At 40.4% G+C, this 18380-nt stretch overlaps 1 protein-coding gene across 1 annotated transcript in view; it reads right to left on the bottom strand.

The window, feature by feature from the left end:
• The window catches only part of FBP2 (fructose-bisphosphatase 2), a 51036-nt gene that overhangs the window by 20785 nt on the left and 11871 nt on the right, over nucleotides 1-18380 (bottom strand). Inside the window, exon 4 of the mRNA XM_069575592.1 lies at nucleotides 342-482. Coding sequence (XP_069431693.1) covers nucleotides 342-482 — 141 coding nt within the window. The remainder of the gene's footprint in view (nucleotides 1-341; nucleotides 483-18380) is intronic.

Genomic DNA, 18380 nt, shown 5'->3' with positions numbered 1-18380 from the left:
ACAAAGTGGCCAAAAAACAAACAAACAAAAAGAATCTGTTTCTGTCTGTAAATTGGCAGCATTGGGATTCTTAAGTCATTGTATTTCCACAAACCACAGAAGCTGAATATATTTTTTTGATAATAAATTCCTTACAAACAGGGCCTGAGTGATACATTTGACCATGTAGAACCCCTCAAATACCCTCCCATGAACAGAGATCTTAATGTTTTTAGATGATGCTGTTGGTCCCCCAAACTAGACTCCCTGACCCCCAAAGCAAGTATTAGGAATAACCAGTAAATTATCCCAGGGGACAGAATTAAAGCACAAAGGCTCATACTTCATCACTAGGTACCTACTGGGTCAAGCATGAAGAGGTCCACTCCTTGCCCTGTGGAAAGAGCCACCAGGGTTGCACTTCCATAGAGTGCATAGCCAGCAGCCACAATGTTGCGACCTGGCTGCAGGGCGTCCTTTTCAGAAGGCTCATCCTCTGAGGTCTGCAAAAGAAAAAGAGAAACATTACTGTCTCTGGATAGAGCCCTTTGCCAGAGGCAGCATCACCAGCTCAATGGACATGAGTTTGAGCAAGCTCTGGGGATTGGTGACGGACAGGGGCGCTTGGTGTGCTGCAGTCCATGGGACTGCAAAGTCAGACACTACTGAGCACCTGAACTGAACTGAACTGCACTTCAGATCTACTTGAATCATGGAAGAAAGTGCAGTTATCAGGTTTTCAAGCTGCAGTAAAGGTAGCTGGAGGAAACAAGTTGCCATGTTAATGACTAGGTCTAGCTGAGCCATTGCAAAGGACATTCTTGGACTTCTCCATTTCCTGAACATAGTTGTCTCCATCCTGCCAAGAACAGCATGCCAAGGTGTTAAAATCACAACCTCTCTTAAAAATCATAAGCCATGCTCTATAATGATTAAAATGACCAAGGTCATTGAGCTCTGATTTTGTGCAATATCTCATTCTACATACACAACAGCACTCTGAGATAGGTATCTTTATGGTCTCCATCATCCAGATGAAAAACTCAGGGCCTGCGTGATTGGATAATTCACCCAACATCAAGCGGAGCGGGAATCAACCCAGGCTGTTGCCTCTTCAAGGCCCTGCCCCTGCCTGTTCCCACCCCCAGGGCCCAAGTCTACCAATCTGGACATTTTCTTGATGAAGCCTCTTGTGTTAGCTAACAGTGTGCATGGAAGTGGGAATTCAGTGAGACAGGATGAGGCAGGCATCCAAGGAAGAAGCAGTAAAGGTTCTTGATGGAAGGGGAGAGCCGCGTGGATTTCACAACCTGCTTTTCCAAGGATCTCTTGAAGGGCTTGTCCTTCCCTATCTTTTTATGCTCAAAAAAACAAGGAATCAAATCTTATGAATTTGGAAAAAAGGAGAGTGAACTTCTTGCCCCCACTGTAAGGAGCTGATTGGATGGGGGAAGGAGAGGCAGGAACATGGCCACTGGGGTTGCTCAGTTCTTTTTCCACCATTGTCTAAGATTCTGACTACACTGCACACACTTTGGAAGCAGTGGGGGAGAGGGGAATGTTTGCAGGAACACTGGGGCTCTGGTTCTACACCTTAACATCATTATGGATGGCAAATGTGAGAGGAGCTTTGAAGGAAAAGTGAATGGGCACATCTGAATGAACTGTTTTCAGAGCAACAGATCCAACTAGCTTCAGCTTCACACACTGAGCAAATAAGTATGACATATGTGACAAATTGAAGCTCCAATCTTGCTTCCCAAAGATCACCATACCCAAAGACCGCGGTGCTTCCTATGCAAGGATCAAATCAAAAATTGTTGGCCTTACTCTTTTTGTCATTCGATTTTCTCCCATCTGTTTACTAGAGTAACTACCACAGATATTCAGCTAGAGGCTGTGTTCTCTCTAGACACCAGTGAGTTTTGGCTAAAATGTTAGGGGAAACACTGACTGAAACCACCCACACTGGTCAGGCACAATAGTAACCACTTGCATGAGTTATTTAAGCCAGGAAGTCCTAAAGGAACACGGAACTAACCAGCCACCACCAACTGGAAGAGTTGGGAAAAGGTCAAAAGGAGATACCACATGTCCTATCAACCTCTCAAAATCTTCCTTGCTGGAATCCCTCTTGGCTGAGCAATGTGTGCACCAGTAGGCCAAAGTCAGAATGATTGGCCAGAGATGACCAGGAAATTAATCCCATCCCCATAAAACCCAAGACTGAGGCTGGGAGCCATGTGGCAGAGCAGCCCTGGGTTCCTTCTCCCTCTTGCTCATAACCGGGGCATCCCTTCCCAATAAAGTCTCTTGCTCTGTCAGCATGTGTGTCTCCTTGGACAATTCACTTCTGAGTGTTAGACAAGAACCCACTCTTGAGCCCCAAAGGGATCTCCCTTCCTGCAACAAAAAGACAGGTCCAGAAATACTACATAGAGATTTCTTCAGGAGCAGAAAATTCCAGAGAACTGGAAACTGATGGAGGTGAAAGATAACACATTTAAAGTTAGAAAGACAGACTTGGTGATTATGTTCATAGGAAAGAGAATGACAGTGAGCTTGAATATTACACACACATTGGAAATATGTCCATTATGATAATTAACTCCTGAAAAAAAAAAAAATTGGTGGTGGGGGTGGTGGGGGAGGGGCCATGCCATGTGGCTTGTAGGATCTTAGTTCCCCAACCAGGGATTTTAACCTGGGCCCCCAGGAGTGAAATCATGGAGCCCTAACTACTGAACCATCAGGAAGTTTCTTAAAAAAAAATTTAAGGTAAAAAAATAGGTTGTAATTATATGAGATTTTATATCTTTCAAAGTACTGTCAGGGAGAAAGAAATTTTCCTCTACCCTTTTAAGTTCTTCAGGCTTTTCTAAGCATTATATTGATATGAGAAAAATTAACAGGGAAAAAAAAGGTTTAGTAATATGTAGACATGGGAGAGACCCAGGAAAACTGTAACTCGCCAAAATGTCTAAAGCCCTCATCATCAGTTAAAGACCAAAGAGGATGTTGGAGGTAGTGGCTTGGGACTTCAGAGGTGAGGAAGGCACACGGAGATGGAATAGCAAATGTTTGGTAAACAAATGTTCCCTGGACCCTGCGGAGACAATCGGATACAGAGTGCAATTCTAACAAACAGATTCTGCTAAGTTCCTCCCAGTCTACAAGCCTAGTTTCAAACTATAATATTGATGGTAATAGCTCCCTTCCAGAAACAAGATCTTACTATCCACATTGTTTTAGGCAACTGGGGTGTAGATTAAAGGTTCTTCCTGAGTCTTTCAGGCCTTAAAAATAATCAGTCTAAATGAATTTTCATGCCATGGAGACAATTTCTGGGGTGGAAAATTTTGCTTCCCTACGACACAGCACTTTCTCATTATGTTTTATGAAACAATGAAGAGGTTCTATAAAATTTTTTTGAAAGAGAATTTTTGTTTTTCAGGGAGAATTTTTCTCTTCTTCTGAAAGAGAAGAGATGGAGGTCAGAAAGATACACAGCATCTTGAAACCAGACAGTGATAAAGCTGGGGCTTGACCTAAGTCTCTTGTTGGGAAGCCAGTGTTCTTTTCAACAGCACTTGGAATATGGGACCAAGTTTGCTGTCTGCTAATATAATCACAATGACTTTTCTTTTTTTGGCCATGCTGTGCAGCTTCTGAGATCTTAGTTCCCCTCTCAGGGATTGAACCCCCACACTTAGCAGTGAAAGCACAGAGTCCTAACCACTGGATGATCAGGGATTCCCTTAAGGCCTTTATTTTTACACCAAATTTTATCCTTCTTTTTAAAGATGCCACATTCCTTTTAATATTTTTATTATTTTCATATTTTCTCAGGACTACAAGAACTACTAATTTAAAAATTAAAACAGTATATTCCCTTTAATATTTTTCCTTACTTTCACAATCTTGCATTCTTTCTAACCCTTTTTTTTCTTGCAGCTAGATACATTTTCATCCAACTTGCACATGTACTCTATAAATTCGCTTTATTTCCAGATTCCCAGGCCACATACAGATTCTGAGAACCAGGATCTAGAGAAATGATTCTCAATGTGGCCAAGCAGCAGCATTATCACCTGGGATCTTGGAAATGCAAATTCTTGAACTTCACCTCAGGCCTACAGAAACAGAAACCCTGGGCCGCCAGAATCAACCTGTGACACTAAAGTGTGGGAGCTACTGCTGTACAGCATGATCTCTTAAGAACTTTCAGCAAAGTGGAAGTCAAAGGCAGAACTGGATTTTTTATTAAAATCTTTAGTTTTCCCCATTGAAGTTTATGAAATATCTACATTTTAGTCATCAGAAGGATTACATTTTCTGTGTATGAAACCAGAGTTCTGTTTTCTGATTTCTCCCAAACTAGAGCCTATTCTTTCTCAGAGCTGTGATCCTGCAGCCTCTGCTTGGCATCACACCTTGTCCTTGGTTCTCTAGACTCTGCACTGGGGCTTGAAAAGAACCACCCCTCCCCCTTTGGCTTCTCTGGCTTTGAATTACAAATAGACCTCACTGGCCTTCAGTTCAGTTCAGTCTCTTAGTCGTGTCCAACTCTTTGTGACACCATGGACTGCAGCATACCAGGCCTCCCTGTCCATCAACAACTCCCAGAGCTTGCTTAAACTCATGTCCCTGGGTCGGTGGTGCCATCCAACCATCTCATCCTCTGTCGTCCCCTTCTCCTTCTGCCCTCAATCTTTCCCAGCTTCAGGGTCTTTTCAAATGAGTCAGTTCTTCACATCAGGTGGCCAAAGTATTAGAGTACAGCTTCAGCATCAGTCCTTCCAATGAATATTCAGAACTGATCTCCTTTGGGATGGAGTGGTTGGATCTCCCTGCAGTCCAAGGGACTCTCAAGAGTGTTCTCCAACACCACAGTTCAAAAGCATCAATTCTTCTGTGCTCAGCTTTCTTTATATTCCAACTCTCACATCCATACATGACTACTGGAAAAACCATAGCTTTGACTAGATGGACATTTATTGGCAAAGTAATGTCTCTGCTTTTTAATATGCTGTCTAGGTTGCTCATAGTTTTTCTTGCAATGAACAAGCATCTTTTAATTTCATGGCTGTAGTCAGCATCTGCAATGATTTTGGAGCCCCCCCAAATAAAATCTCTCACTGTTTCCATTGTTTCCCCATCTATTTGCCCTAAAGTGATGGGACTGGATGCCATGATCTTAGTTTTCTGAATGTGGAGTTTTAAGCCAACTTTTTCACTCTCCTCTTTCATTTTCATCAAGAGGCTCTTTAGTTCACTGGCCTTAGAAAAATTTAAACAATACTTTCTAGACCCAAGGCTTCCCTCCAGCTATTGCCCCATCTCTGTTTTCATCTAGGTTCTGGAATGGAAAACATCTGTCTACACTGGTTATCTCCCGTCTCCTGTCCTCACTGCAGGCTGCCACTAAATTGGGCATACATTTTCCAGTCTTCCTCTTACTCTGCCTCTTGGCAGCATTGGATCCGGTGACTGCTATCTCATTCATGAGATGTGTCTTTCCTGAGCTTCTGCCCACTTCCCTCTTTTCTGAATTTCTTTCTAAGACTCTCCATATGCCTCTCATTTGCTTTTGCCAACTCCCATTCTTTTGACCTTTTAAATGTCAGTGCTCCTCCTGGTTCTTCCCCGCACTCAGAATATCCAGCCAGAACATCTAAAGAACTTTCTTCATTGCCACCTTGTGGAATGTGGTGACTCCAACTGGCCCACTCTATGCTCCATAAATCTGTTTGGGGCTACAGCATTCTGGTGAATATCCACATAGAAGTTATTGGGTGACCATCTTTCCTCCATCACTGGCTAGAGAACAAGAGGAAACTGGGAAGGTGAGATGAGAGACTTCAAGGGAAAAAACTCTCCTGGCCTGACCTTCTCTGGTCCAGTCCCTCTCTGAAGCTTTGGGGTTTCCTGACTCATCCCTGACATTTATAACAGAATCCTAACTAATAAAGCTCTTTTCTCTTTATATTCTACACACTTCTTGGCCATTTCACCTGCAGCCAAAATTCTAAGCCCCACACAGATGCTGCCTCCCAGACCTACAGCTCCATCTCCTCTGAGAGCCCAGCCTTGGGCTCTGCCATCCAGACATTCCTGCCCAGGTATTCCATAGATGCTTCAATCTTAACATGTCTGAGATGGACTTCTCTGCCCCTTCTCACCCACTCCTCCCCAAATTCCTGATCTTCTCCTACTGCTGCCCATCTTGACAAATGGTTCCTGGAGCAACTTGAGTGTCACCCTCCCCACCATCTCCTGACCATCCTCCTCGCCCTCATCTATGGCCTTTCAATCATTCAGTCCAGTCAGTCCTGCTAGCTGTCTCCGCAGGACCATGCCTTCCTCTCTATCCACCCCCACCACTACTTGGTCTGAACAAACCATTACCTTCTGCCTGGTCTCCTGACTTCATCCTCACCCTGCCCTCACCTATGGCCCTTCTCTTCTAGAAACATTTCACTGACTTCCCACTGCCTTGGTGTCCCATATTCCTAACTCCTTTTACCAGGTCTTCCAAGACCTGGCCCCTGCTGGCTGACCAGCTTTGTCAAACACCATCCTCTGCCCCTCTAAACCCAGGCCCTGTGCTACAGCAACACCAAGCTTATTTTCTCTTCTTGGACACTCCATCCTGCATGTGAACTCCGGGACTCTGCCTGTGCATTCGTTTCTAGTCAGAATGGCTCTCTCCTTTCTCCCATACCCTTTGCCTGAGGAACTCATAGTCAGCCTTCAAGTTTCAGGTAAAGCATCAGCTTCCCCATGGAAGGCTTCCCGGACTTCAACATTTGGTCTTCTGGGTACTCAACGCTTCTCCTCTGACACTCCCAACATAACTCATTAGCATGATTGTTGTCTGGCTTCCTAAATAGACTGTTAGCTCCATGCTGGCAGCTTGACTGTCTTGTTTACGTCTGCTTTCCTACCTCCTAGTGCAATCTGGCCCATGGTAGTTGCATTCAGTTCATACACACATGCTGCTGCTAAGTCGCTTCAGTCGTGTCTGACTCTTCGTGACCCCATGGACTGCAGCCTACCAGGCTCCTCTGCCCATGGGATTTTCCAGGCAAGAGTACTGGAGTGGGATGCCATTGCCTTCTCCATCATACACACATATACACACACATACATATGCAAATTTATTCACACTCATATATACTTTTTCACCAGTATTCTGAATAGTCTATTGTATGGACACCCCAAATTTAATCAATCTCTGTCACTTAAAGTTTAGGTTTTTCCTAAATTTAAAAAACATTTTTGGACTCCCTGGTGATCCAGTGGTTAAGAGTCTGCCTGCCAATCCTGGGGACACAGGTTGCACAGGAAGATTCCACATGTCACCAGGCAAATAAAACCATACATCACAACTACTGAGCCCACATTTTAGAGCCGGCAAGCCACAGCTACTGAAGCCTGCGTACCCTAAACCCCGTGCGCTGCAATGCGAGAAGCCACAACAACAAGAAGCCTGCACACTGCAACTAGAGAGTAGCTCCCTCTTGCAGCAAATAGACAAAGCCTTCACACAACAATAAAGACCCAGCTCAACCAAACATAAAATAAAATTTTTAAAAATTTCTTTTAAGTTTTTACTTAAAAATAATTATATATCCACAGGAAGTTGCACAGGTAATACAGAGAGATCTTGTGTACCTTTCACCCAATTTCCCCAAATAGTTACATTTTATATATTTTATGATAGTACAATACTAAAACCAGGACCTGACATTGGTATTAAGTGCATGTATAGCTCTACAGCATTTTAACATGAGTAGATTATGTACACACCACCACATAAAGATACAGCACTTAATTTGCATTTTCCTAATGACTTGTGATGTTGGATGTTTTTCATGTGCTTATTTGCCAAAAAACTTATCTTACCTGTTCTGTGACATGTCTCTTCATATTCCATGTTCTAAGTGAATCAGAACACAAAAAATGTTTGGCATTTTTACAGTTGAGTTTTGAAAGTTCTTTTATATTCTAGGTATGAGTCCTTTGTCAGGTATGTGGTTTACAAATATTCTCTATAGTTTTTGTACTCATCCCCTTAACAGAGCTCTTTGCAGAGCAAAAGTTTTTAATTTTAATGAAATCCAACTATTATTTTTTAAAATTTTACGGATCATAATTTTGGAATTAGGTCTAAGAACTTAAGCCCTAATTCCTAGAGATTTTTATCTTATGTTTTACTATAATTTTTTTTAAATTTTACATTTAGGGAGTTCCCTGGTGGCTCAGTGGTTAGGATTCCAGGCTTTCACTGTAACAGCCCAGGTTCAATCTCTGGTCAGGAAACTAAGATTACACAAGTTGTGTGGTGGGGCAAAAAAAAAAAACAATTAAAGATAAAATTTTAGGACTTCCCTGGTGGTGTAAATGCAAATCTGCCTGTCAATGCAGAGGACACCAGTTCGATCCCTGTTCCAAAAAGATCCCACATGCCTTGGAAGAACTAAGCCCATGTGCCACAACCACTGGGCCCGTGTTCCACAGCTCAGTGCTGCAACTACTGAGCCTACTCATCTAGACACCCACTCTGCACAACAAGAGAAGCCACTACTTCGTAAATAAATTCATTTGTACTCTTTTTTTTTTAATGTGTGTGTTAGTCACTCAGTCATGTCTGAATCATTGCGACCCAACAGGTGGTAGCCTGCCAGGCTCCTCTGTCCATGGGATTTCCCAGGCAAGAATACTGGAGTGGATAGCCATTTCCTTCTCCAAGGCAAATTCCTGACCCAGCGATTGAACCCAGGTCTCCTGAATTGCAGGCAGATTCTTTACCATCTGAGCCACCAGGGAAGCCCACTCTTTTTTTTTTTTTTTTTGTAAATTCCACATATAAGCAGAAATAGAGTTACAGACATGAAAAATAAACTTATGGTTTGTTGTTAGTGGTGGTCAGTCACTAAGTAGTATCCCACTCTTTGAGACTCTATGGCCTGCAGCATGCCAGGCCCCTCCATCCTGCTCTATCTCCCTGAGTTTGCTTATATTCATGTCCATTGAGTCTGTGATGTTTTCTAACCATCTCATCCCTTGCCACCCTCTTCTCCTTTTGCCTTCAATCTTTCTCAATCATCAGGGTCTTTTCTAATGAGTCTGCTCTTACTATCAGGTGGCCAAAGTATTGGAGCTTCAGCTTCAACATTAGTCCTCCCAATGAATATTCAGGGTTGATTTCCTTTAGAATTGACTGATTTGATCTCCTTGTAGTCCAAGGAACTCTCAAGAGTCTCTTTCAGCACCTCGATGCAAAAGCATCAATTATTCAGCACTCAACATCTTCAGGGGCCAACTCTCACATCCATACATGACTACTGGAAAAATCATAGCCTTGACTATATGGACCTTTGTTGGCAAAGTGATGTCTGTGCTTTTTAATACACTGTGTAGGTTTGTCATAGCTTTCCTTCCAAGGAGCAAGTGTCTTTTAATTTCATGGCTGTAGTCATCATCCTCAATGATTTTGGAGCCCAAGAAAATAACATCTGCCACTGCTTCCACTTTTCCCCCTTCTACTTGCATGAAGTGATGGTATTGAATGCCAAGATCTTAGTTTTTTGAATGTTGATTTTCAAGCCAGCTTTTTCATTCTCTTCTTTCACCTTTATCAAGAGGCTCTTTATTTTCTCTTCACTTTCTTCAATGAATGATATCATCTGAATATCTGAGGTTGTTGCTGTTTCTCCTGGCAATCTTGATTCCAGCTTGTGATTCATCCAGCCTGGCATTTTGCATGATGTACTCTGCATATAAGTTAAATAAGCAGGGTGACAATATACAGCCTTGTCATACTCCTTTCCCGATTTGGAAACAGTCAGTTGTTTCACTTCCAGTTCTAACTGTTACTTTTTTTACCCACATACAGGTTTTTCAGGAGACAGATAAGTTGGTCTGGTACTTCTATCTCTTAAAGAATTTCCCACAGTTTATTGTGATTCATACAGTCAAAAGCTTCAGCATAGTCAATGAAGCAGAAGTAACATTTTTCTAGTACTCCATTGCTTTCTCCATGATCCAAAAAGTGTTGGCAATTTCACCTCTAATTACTCTGCCTTTTCTAAATCCAACTTGTACATGTGGAAGTTCTTGGTTCACATACTGTTGAAGCCTAGCTTGAAGGATTTTGAGTGTTATCTTGCTAGCATGTCAAATGAGTGTGATTGTATGGTAGTTTGAACATTTTTTGCCATTATCCTTCTTTGGAATTGAAATGAAAACTGACCAGCAGTCCTGTGGCAACTGCTGAGTCTTCCAAATTTGCTGATATATTGAGTGCAGTAGTTTAATAGCATCATCATTTAGGGTTTTAAATAGCTCAGCTGGAATTCTATCACCTCTACTAGGTTTGTTCATAGTAATGCTTCCTTAGGCCCACTTGACTTCACGCTCCAGGATGTCTGGCTCTAGGTGGGTGACCACACTACTGTGGTTATCTGAGTCATTAAGGCCTTTTTTATATAGTTCTATGTACTCTGGCCAACTCTTCTTAATCTCTTCTGCTTCTGTTAGCTCCTTATCTTTTCTGTGCTTTATCATGCCTATCCTTGCATGAAATGTTTTCTTGATATCTCCAGGTTTTTTTTAAGAAATTTCTAGTTTTTCCCATTCTATCAATTTCCTCCTTCTCTTTGTATTGTTCATTTAAGAAGGCCTTTTTATCTCTCTTGCTTTCTATGAACTTCGAATTCAGTTGGGTATATCTTTCTCTTTCTCCCTTGCCTTTTGCTTCTCTCCTTTCCTCAGTTACAGCTGCCTCAGACAACCACTTCACCTTGTTGCTTTTTTTTTTTCCTTTGGGATGGTTTTGGTCACAGCCTCGTATACAGTGTTACGAATCTCCATCCATAGTTCTTCAGGCACTCTGTCTACCAGATCTAATACCTTTAATCTGTTGGTCACCTCCACTGTATAATCATAAGGGATCAGATTTAGGTCATACCTGAATGGCAGACAGGTTCCAAATCAGAAAAGTAGTGCATCAATGCTGTATATTGTCACCCTGCTTATTTAAATTATATGCAGAGTACATCATGAGAAATGCTGGACTGGATGAAGCACAAGCTGGAATCAAGATTGCCAGGAGAAATATCAATAACCTCAGATATGCAGATGACACCACCCTTATGGCAGAAAGTAAAGAAGGACTAAAGAGTCTCTTGATGACAGTGAAAGAAGAGAGTGAACAAGTTGGCTTAAAGCTCAACATTCAGAAAACTAAGATCATGGCATCCAGTCCCATCATTTCATGGGAAATAGATGGGGAAACAGTGGAAACAGTGGCAGAGTTTATTGATTGGGGCTCCAAAATCACTGCAGATGGTGACTGCAGCCATGAAATTAAAAGATGCTTGCTCATTGCAAGAAAAACTATGACCAACCTAGACAGCATATCAAAAAGCAGAGACATTACTTTGCCAATAAATGTCCATCTAGTCAAAGCTATGGTTTTTCCAGTAGTCATGTATGGATGTGAGAGTTGGAATATAAAGAAAGCTGAGCACAGAAGAATTGATGCTTTTGAACTATGGTGTTGTAGAAGACTCTTGAGAGTCCCTTGAACTGCAAGAGGATTCAACCAGTCCATCCTAAAGGAGATCAGTTCAATTCAGTTCATTTCAACCACTTGTCGTGTCCGACTCCCTGCGACCCCATGAAACACAGAACGCCAGGCCTCTGTGTCCATCTCCAACTCCCAGAGTTTACTCAGACTCATGTACATTAAGTCGGTGATGCCATCTAACCACCTTATCCTCTGTCGTCCTCTTCTCCTCCTGCCTTCCATCTTTCCCAACATCAGAGTGTTTTCCAATGAATCAGCTCTTCGCATCAGGTGGCCAAAATATTGGAGTTTCAGGTTGAACATCAGTCCTTCCAATGAACACCCAGGACTGATTTCCTTTAGGAGGAATCTCCTTAGAGTCCAAGGGACTCTCAAGAGTCTTCTCCAAAAGCACAGTTCAAAAGTATCAATTCTTCAGCACTCAGCTGTCTTTATAGTCCAACTCTCACATCCATACATGAGTAATGGAAAAATCATAGCCTTGATTAGATGGACTTTTGTTGACAAAGTAATGTCTTTGCTTTTTAATATGCTGTCTAGGTTGGTCAAAACTTTCCTTCCAAAGGGCAAGCATCTTTTAATTTCATGGCTACATTCATCATCTGCAGTGATTTTGTAGCCTCCAAAAATAAAGTCTGACAGTGTTTCCACTGTTTCCCCATCTATTTCCCATGAAGTGGTGGGACCGGATGCCATGATCTTCATTTTCTGAATGTTGAGTTTTAGCCAACTTGTTCACTCTCCACTTTCACAGTCATCAAGAGGCTTTTTAGTTCTTCTTCACTTTCTGCCATAAGGGTGGTGTCATCTGCATATCTGAGGTGATTGATATTTCTCCCGGCAATCTTGATTCCAGCTTGTGCTTCCTCCAGCCCAGAGTTTCTCATGATGTACTCTGCATATAAGTTAAATAAGCAGGGTGACAATATACAGCCTTGACGTACTCCTTTTCCTATTTGGAAGCAGTCTGTTGTTCCATGTCCAGTTCTAACTGGTGCTTCCTGACCTGCATACAGCTTTCTCAAGAGGCAGGTCAGGTGGTCTAGTATTCCCATCTCTTTCAGAATTTTCCACAGTTTATTGTGACCCACACAAAGACTTTGGCATAGTCAATATAGCAGAAATGGATGTTTTTCTGGAACTCTCTTGCTTATTCCATGATCCAGCAGATTTTGACAATTTGATCTCTGGTTCCTCTGCCTTTTCTAAAACCAGCTTGAACATCTGGAAGTACACGCTTCATGTATTGCTGAAGCCTGGCTTGGAGAATTTTGAGCATTACTTTATGAGCATGTAAGATGAGTGCAATTGTGTGGTAGTTTGAGCATTCTTTGGCCTTGGCTTTCTTTGGGATTGGAATGAAAACTGACCTTTTCCAGTCCTGTGGCCATTGCTGAGTTTTCCAAATTTGCTGGCATATTGAGTGCAGCACTTTCACAGCATCATCTTTTAGCATGTGAAATAGCTCAACTGGAATTCCATCACCTCAACTAGCTTTGTTTGTGGTGATACTTCCTAAGGCCCACTTGACTTCATTTTTTTAATCTGTTTTATTTATTCATTTATTTATTTTACTTTACAATATTGTATTGGTTTTGCCATACACTGACATGGATCCACCATGGGTGTACATGTGTTCCCCATCCTGAACCCCTCTCCCACCTCCATCCCCATCTCATCCCTCTGGGTCATCCAGTGCACCAGCCCCGAGCACCCTGTATCATGCATTGAACATGGACTGACGATTTGTTTCACATGTTATAATTTACATGTTTCAATGCCATTCTCCCAAATCATCCCACTCTCTCCCTCTCCCACAGAGTCCAAAAGACTGTTCTATACATCTGTGTCTCTTTTCCTGTCTCACATACAGGGTTATCGTTACCATCTTCCTAAATTCCATATATATGCATTAATATACTGTATTGGTGTTTTTATTTCTGGCTTACTTCACTATGTATAATAAGCTCCAGTTTCATCCACCTCATTAGAACTGATCCAAATGTATCCTTTTTAATGGCTGAGTAATACTCCATTGTGTATATGTACCACAGCTTTCTTATCCATTCATCTGCTGATGGACATCTAGGTTGCCTCCATGTCCTGGCTATTATAAACAGTGCTGTGATGAACATTCTCTTTCAATGTGTGTCTCTTTCAATTCTGGTTTCCTTGGTGTGTATGCCCAGCAGGGCGATTGCTGGGTCATATGGCAGTTCTATTTCCAGTTTTTAAAGGAATCTCCACACTGTTCTTCATAGTGGCTGTACTAGTTTGCATTCCCCACAACAGTGAAAGAGGGTTCTCTTTTCTCCACACCCTCTCCAGCATTTATTGCTTGTAGACTTTTGGATACCAGTCATTCTGACTGGTGTGAAATGGTACCTCACTGTGGTTTTGATTTGCATTTCTCTGATAATGAGTGATGCTGAGCATCTTTTCATGTGTTTGTTAGCCATCTGTATGTCTTCTTTGGAGAAATGTCTGTTTAGTTCTTTGGCCCATTATTTGATTGGGTTGTTTATATTTCTGGAAATGAGCCACAAGAGTTGCTTGCATATTTTTGAGGTTAACTCTTTGTCCATTGCTTCATTTGCTATTATTTTTTCCAATTCTGAAAGCTGTCTTTTCACCTTGCTTATAATTTCCTTTGTTGTGCAGAAGATTTTAATTTTAATTAGGTCGCATTTGTTTATTTTTGCTTTTATTTCCAATATTCTAGGAGATAGGTCATAGAGGTTCCTGCCGTGATTTATGTCAGAGAGTGTTTTGCCTATATTTTCCTCTAGGAGTTTTATAGTTTCTGGTCTTAAGTTTAGATCTTTAATCCATTTTGAGTTTATTTTTGTGTATGGTGTTAAAAGTGTTCTAGTTTTATTCTTTTACAAGTGGTTGACCAGTTTTCCCAGCACCACTTGTTAAAGAGATTGTCTTTTCTCCATTGTATATTCTTGCCTCCTTTGTCAAAGATAAGGTGTCCATAGGTGTGTGGATTTATCTCTGGGCTTTCTATTTTGTTCCATTGATCTATATTTCTGTCTTTGTGCCAGTACCATACTGTCTTGATGACAGTGGCTTTGTAGTATAGTCTGAAGTCAAGCAGGTTGATTCCTCCAGTTCCATTCTTTTTCAAGATTGCTTTGGCTATTCGAGGTTTTTGTATTTCCATACAAATTGTGAAATTATTTGTTCTAGCTCTGTGAAAAATACCATTGGTAGCTTAATGGGGATTGCATTGAATCTATAGATTGCTTTGGGTAGTACACTCATTTTCACTATATTGATTCTTCTGATCGATGAACACGGTATATTTCTCCAACTATTAGCGTCCTCTTTGATTTCTTTTACCAGTGTTTTATAGTTTTCTATACATAGGTCTTTTGTTTCTTTAGGTAGATATATATCTATGTATTTTATTCTTTTCATTGCAATGGTGAATGGAATTGTTTCCGTAATTTCTCTTTCTGTTTCCTCATTGTTAGTGTATAGGAATGCAAGGGATTTCTGCATGTTGATTTTATATCCTGCAACTTTACTATATTCATTGATTAGCTCTAGTAATTTTCTGGTGGAGTCTTTAGCGTTTCCTATGTAGAGGATCACGTCATCTGCAAACAGTGAGAGTTTTACTTCTTCTTTTCCAATCTGGATTCCTTTTATTTCTTTTCCTTCTCTGATTGTTGTGGCCAAAACTTCCAAAACTATGTTGAATAGTAGTGGTGAGAGTGGGCACCCTTATCTTGTTCCTGACTTTAGGGGAATTGTTTTCAATTTTTCACCATTAATGATAATGTTTCCTGTGGGTTTGTCATATATAGCTTTTATTATGTTGAGGAATGTTCCTTCTATTCCTGCTTTCTGGAGAGTTTTTATCACAAATGGATGTTGAATTTTGTCAAAGGCTTTCTCTGCATCTATTGAGATAATCATATGGTTTTTATCTTTCCATTTGTTAATGTGATGTATTACATTGATTGATTTGCAGATATTGAAGAATCCTTGCATCCCTGGGATAAAGCCCACTTGGTCATGATGTATGATCTTTTTAATATGATGTTGGATTCTGTTTGCTAGAATTTTGTTAAGGATTTTTGCATCTATGTTCATCAGTGATATTGGCCTGATCAGTTTTCTTTTTTTGTGGCATCTTTGTCAGGTTTTGGTATTAGGGTGATGGTGGCCTCATAGAATGAGTTTGGAAGTTTACCTTCCTCCACAATTTTCTGGAAGAGTTTGAGTAGGATAGGTGTTAGGTCTTCTATAAATTTTTGGTAGAATTCAGCTGTGAAGCTGTCTGGTCCTGGGCTTTTGTTTGTTGGAAGATTTCTGATTATAGTTTCAATTTCCATACTTGTGATGGGTCTGTTAAGATTTTCTATTTCTTCCTAGTTCAGTTTTGGAAAGTTGTACTTTTCTAAGAATTTTTCCATTTCTTCCTGCCCATTTTATTTGCATATAGTTGCTGATAATAATCTCTTATGATCCTTTGTATTTCTGTGTTGTCTGTTGTGATATCTCCATTTTCATTTCTAATTTTGTTGATTTGATTTTTCTCCCTTTGTTTCTTGATGAATCTGGCTAATGGTTTGTCAATTTTATTTGTCTTCTCAAAGAACCAGCTTTTGGCTTTGTTGATTTTTGCTATGGTCTCTTTTGTTTCTTTTGCATTTATTTCTGCCCCAATTTTTAAGATTTCTTTTCTTCTACTAACCCTGGGGTTCTTCATTTCTTCCTTTTCTAGTTGCTTTAGGTGTAGATTTAGGTTATTTATTTGACTTTTTTCTTGTTTCTTGAGGTAAGCCTGTGTTGCTATGAACCTTCCCCTTAGCACTGCTTTTACAGTGTCCCACAGGTTTTGGGTTGCTGTGTTTTTATTTGTCATTCATTTCTATGCATATTTTAATTGTTTTAAATTTCTTCTGTGATTTGTTGGTTATTCAGAAGCATGTTTTCACCCTCCACATGTTGTAATTTTAAATAATTTTTCTCCTGTAATTGACATCTAATCTTACTGTATTGTGGTCAGAAAAGATGCTTGGAATGATTTCAATTTTTTTTTTTTTTGGAAATTTACTAAGCCTAGATTTATGGCCCAGGATGTGATCTATCCTGGAGAAGGTTCTGTGTGCACTTGAGAAAAAGGTGAAATTCATTGTTTTGGGGTGAAATGTCCTATAGATATCAATTAGGTCTAACTGCTCTATTGTATCATTTAAAGTTTGTGTTTCCTTGTTAATTTCCTGTTTAGTTGATCTATCCATAGGTGTGAGTGGGATATTAAAGTCTCCCACTATTATTGTTAATTTCCCCTTTCATACTTGTTAGCATTTGTCTTACATATTGCGGTGCTCCTATGTTGGGTGCATATATATTTATAATTGTTAAATCTTTTTCTTGGGTTGGTCCTTTGATCATTATCTAGTGTCCTTCTTTGTCTCTTTTCACAGCCTTTGTTTTAAAGTCTGTTTTATCTGATATGAGTATTGCTACTCCTGCTTTCTTTTGGTCTCTATTTGTGTGGAATATATTTTTCCAGCCCCTCACTTTCAGTCTGTATGTGTCCCTTGTTTCAAGCTGGGTCTCTTGTAAACAACATATATAGGGGTCTTGTTTTTGTATCCATTCAGCCAGTCTTTGTCTTTTGGTTGGGGCATTCAACCCATTTACATTTAAGGTAACTATTAATAAGTATGATCCCATTGCTATTTACTTTATTGTTTTGGGTTTGAGCTTATACACCCTTTCTGTGTTTCCTGTCTGAAGAAGATCCTTTAGCATTTGTTGGAGAGCTGGTTTGGTGGTGATGAATTCTCTCAGCTTTTGCTTGTCTGTAAAGCTTTTGATTACTCCTTCATATTTGAATGAGATCCTTGCTGGGTACAGTAATCTGGGCTGTAGGTTATTTTCTTTCATCACTTTAAATATGTCCTGCCATTCCCTCCTGGCCTGAACAGTTTCTATTGAAAGATCAGCTGTTATCCTTATGGAAATCCCCTTGTGTGTTATTTGTTGTTTTTCCCTTGCTGCTTTTAATGTTTGTTCTTTGTGTTTGATCTTTGTTAATTTGATTAATATGTGTCCTGGGGTGTTTCACCTTGGGTTTATCCTGTTTGGGATTCTCTGGGTTTCTTGAACTTGGATGATTATTTCCTTCCCCATTTTAGGGACGTTTTCAACTATTATCTCCTCAAGTATTATCTCATAGTCTTTCTGTCTTCTTCTTCTGGGACTCCTATGATTCCAATGTTGGGACATTTAACATTGTCCCAGAGGTCTCTGAGATTTTCCTCATTTCTTTTAATTCTTTTTTCTTTTTTCCTCTCTGTTTCATTTATTTCTACCATTCTATCTTCTACCTCACTTATCCTATCTTCTGCCTGTTATTCTACTGTTGGTTCCCTCCTGAGTATTTTTTATCTCATTATTGCATTATTCATTATATATTGACTCTTTTTTATTTCTTCTAAGTCCTTGTTAAACCTTCCTTGCATCTTCTCAATCCTTGTCTCCAGGCTATTTATCTGTAACTCCAATTTGTTTTCAAGGCTTTGGGTCATTTTCAGTATCATTATTCAGAATTCTTTATCAGGTAGGTTCTTTATCTCTTCCTCTTTTGTTTGGTTTGGTGGGCATTTATCCTGTTCCTTTACCCGACTTGACTTCACATTCCAGGATGTCTGACTCTAGATGAGTGATCACACCATTATCTAGGTTGTGAAGATCTTTTTTGTATAGTTCTTCTGTGTATTCTTGCCACGTCTTCTTAATATCTTCTGCTTCTGTTAGGTCCATACCATTTCTGTCC

The sequence above is a fragment of the Ovis canadensis genome, chromosome 2, assembly GCF_042477335.2.
Source record: "Ovis canadensis isolate MfBH-ARS-UI-01 breed Bighorn chromosome 2, ARS-UI_OviCan_v2, whole genome shotgun sequence".
NCBI lineage: Eukaryota > Metazoa > Chordata > Mammalia > Artiodactyla > Bovidae > Ovis > Ovis canadensis.
The sequence above is the reverse complement of the archived record's forward strand: the minus strand, read 5'-3'. Positions and strand labels throughout refer to the sequence as shown.